Source organism: Vigna umbellata, chromosome 10 (assembly GCF_029865625.1).
Source record: "Vigna umbellata cultivar VRB3 chromosome 10, Vumbellata_1.0, whole genome shotgun sequence".
Classification (NCBI taxonomy): Eukaryota; Viridiplantae; Streptophyta; class Magnoliopsida; order Fabales; family Fabaceae; genus Vigna; species Vigna umbellata.
In genome coordinates, this window is record NC_142174.1 from 4,490,590 (window position 1) to 4,493,647 (window position 3,058).

Consider the following 3,058-nt stretch of genomic DNA (forward strand, 5'->3'; position numbering starts at 1 on the left):
TCTTTGGGTAATCACGGTCAAGGTCTCAACTCTCTCAAGGTCCCCAAATTCAAATTCAAATTCAAATTCAATTCTCCAAATCAAGTAGGTTTTGCTTTCTTTTGCTTGTTTTGAAAATCCTTTGCTTTAATTTGTTGATTGTTGTTTGAAGTAAACTAGGATTGTACAATTGAACCGCTTGAATGCTTGATTGATGATTGAAAAACTGGAAAAACCCAATGCCATTGAGTTCTGCACTCTGCAGAAACTCGCGCCCAGGCGCCCCTAGCAGGTCACGCCCGGGCGCGAGTGGCTCGGCCAAGAATGTGGCCCATGCTTTGATATTCAAATGTTTTTCCATTTTCTCTGTTTCATCCGTGTTTTTGACTGTTTTGACTTTGTCTTTGTTGTTCAATTCAATGGTTTGTGTGCTGGATTGATGTCTGAAACCTTAAAAACCACAAAAATAGGGCACCAAGAAGGAAAATTCTGCAGAATTATTCTGCAGAAGTCACGCCCGGGCGCCCCCAGGGTCGCGCCCGGGCGCGACTGGTTCGGCCAGAAATTGGCCTGGGTTCAGTTTTTCTTATGTTTTTCAATTCTAGTCTTTCGATTTCTTTGTGATTGGTTGTGATTGCTTACCCTAACTGTTTGAGTATGATTTTACATCTGGAATGAACATTCTTTTGCACAAACAATACAGTTCACTTTGATTATGTGTTGCTCATAGTTAAAATCACAACACTTGCATGTTTGTGCAGAAATGGCATCTGCCTCAGGATCTAAAAGAATCAAAACCACAGCTGCTTCTACCAAAAAGGGGCGGGCAGGGAAGAACAAGATGTCTCAACCTACATTCCTCTCCGAAGAACATCAGCAAAATTTTGAGGCATCACAGAACAAAAGGCTGCTTATGGAACGAGTTGTTGAAGAAATACATCCGGAGGCACCACAATTTGGGGCAGAGGTGGAGCGTCGGCACTGGAGCATCCTCACCACCTTCCCTGCCCCAGCTAATATTGCACTTGTCCGGGAGTTCTATGCAAATGCCCGGATCTATTCAGATGAAGCTGAACCGTTCATGAGCTATGTGAGAGGGAAGCAAGTACCATTCAATGCAGATGCAATCAACTCCTTCCTGAACATTCAGTGGACAGGGGGCAACACTCAATGTCAATATTCTGAAGCCTCCAACAATGACTTTGAGGGAGTTGACTTCAGAGAGGTTGAGAGGACTTTATGCTTACCAAGGGGTCATTTCCATAGGAATAGACAAGGACAGCCACTGCATATCAAGCGTTCCTTTCTCACACCTCTCTGCAAATACTGGGTGGCATTTATCCATGCCAATATATCTCCCTGCTCTCACATGTCTGACCTTAATTTGTGTAGGGCTGTCCTCCTTTTCTTCATTTTGCAGGGCCAACCAGTTAATGTGGGTCAAGTCATAGCAACTGAGATCAATGATTGTGCCAATACTCCACTGAACAATACTCCACTTGGGCACCCATCTCTGATCACACACTTATGTGCGCTTGCTGGGGTTGACACATCAAATCCTCCATTTGAAAGACCTCGGAAAACAATCGACCGCTCATATTTCCTACAATACTGTTCGATTGATGAAGAGGGTCAACATATCCCTCCACCCCACCCACAAAGACCACATAGGAGAAATCGTCCAGACCCAACTGCACAGCCTGAACAAGTTCGCTCACAAGATCCCTTCCAGATGGCTGAGATCAAAGAAAAGCTTGAAGCAATCTACAGGATGGGCCTTGCTCACGCAGACATGATGCGTCATGTCTACGCCTCCTCTCACCCAGGTTTCATGACTTCAGAGGAGTATGCTGCCAGAGTAGCTTGGCCTGGGGACCAGACCCAACACAGCGGAGGGGGTGGAACATCCTCTGGAGCTCAAGCTATGGAAGAAGATCAATCTGAAGGAGAAGAAGATGAGGAGGAGGAAGCCACTGAAGAGGAAACAGAGAGTGATTCTTGAGGAGATGAGACAAAGAAGGGGCAACAATCATTTCTTTCATTTCTTTCATGCTTTAACTTCCGTAGTTAATTTTTTTTTCAGTACTCGTACCTTTTGAACTTTTGGTTTTTGAACTTGGCTGAATGAATGAGTTGATGAAAATGTTTTGAACTACTTTACTAGAAATCGTTTATGTTTGCTCTTACTCTGTTAGACTTTGAGAAATCTGGATTGAGTTGTGAAGTTACATAGTGTGGTTACTCTCGATTGATTGAATTTCATGCTCTGTTTTTCTTGTGATTAATATGCGTGGCATTGTGTTTGAAAACAAATTTGGAACCCTGAGTAACCTAGTGAGATATTGTGCTCCAGAATTATTGTTGAATGATATCACTTTAGAAGCACAATTGAGTTTTGCCTGATTTTCTCTGAAGTGGATCATTTACTTGTTCAATACACATGATCAAGGTTGTCTTGTTCTCCCTTTGTTGTCTTAAGTTCTTGAACCCAAAGCCTTTTGTAACCTTATGTAGCCCATCCATGAACCTTAAAAAGCAATCCGAAAAATTTGTAATCCCTCTACCTTAAGCTAAGATGAGCATTCAAGTGGGATACAGGAAAAGCATTCAAGTTTGGGGTATCTGAGGTGACATGAGAAAAATGACGTAAAAAAAAAAAAAAAAAAAAAAAAAAAAAATATTTAAAGTACTACAAAAAGGGAAAAAGAAGTAAGATTTGCTTACAATTGGTGGAAGTATGCAAGACTTTGTTATCTTGTGCTAAAATGAATGCTCTCTTAGTATTAGTTTTGCCTAGAAAAACCAAAGCTCCTTCTTAACCTAACCCTTGTAAAGCCTTGAATGTTCTTGTACTTCAAATTTATAGGTAAGTGTGTTCATTGTAAGGGAAATGAAAGGCAAAGTTCAATTGTGTGATATTGTGATGTTTGAGTGAGAGACACACATTCCCATACACCTGTGAAAGTGAGTGAAACAGTTTCTTTTCAGAGGAAGGGTTCCATGTTAGTTAAGAAAATACTATTGCCATGTGTGTTGGTCCCTCATAGAACATAGCAGTTTTCTTATGTAATTTTGTGAG

At 41.5% G+C, this 3,058-nt stretch overlaps 1 protein-coding gene across 1 annotated transcript; it reads left to right on the plus strand.

Moving 5' to 3' along the window:
- Positions 1 to 742: 742 nt before the first annotated feature.
- On the plus strand, positions 743 to 1,981 carry LOC148191706 (uncharacterized). The gene has a single exon (XM_088100227.1). The coding sequence runs from the start codon at positions 743 to 745 to the stop codon at positions 1,979 to 1,981; it is 1,239 nt and encodes a 412-aa protein (XP_087956353.1).
- The last annotated feature ends 1,077 nt before the right edge of the window (positions 1,982 to 3,058 follow it).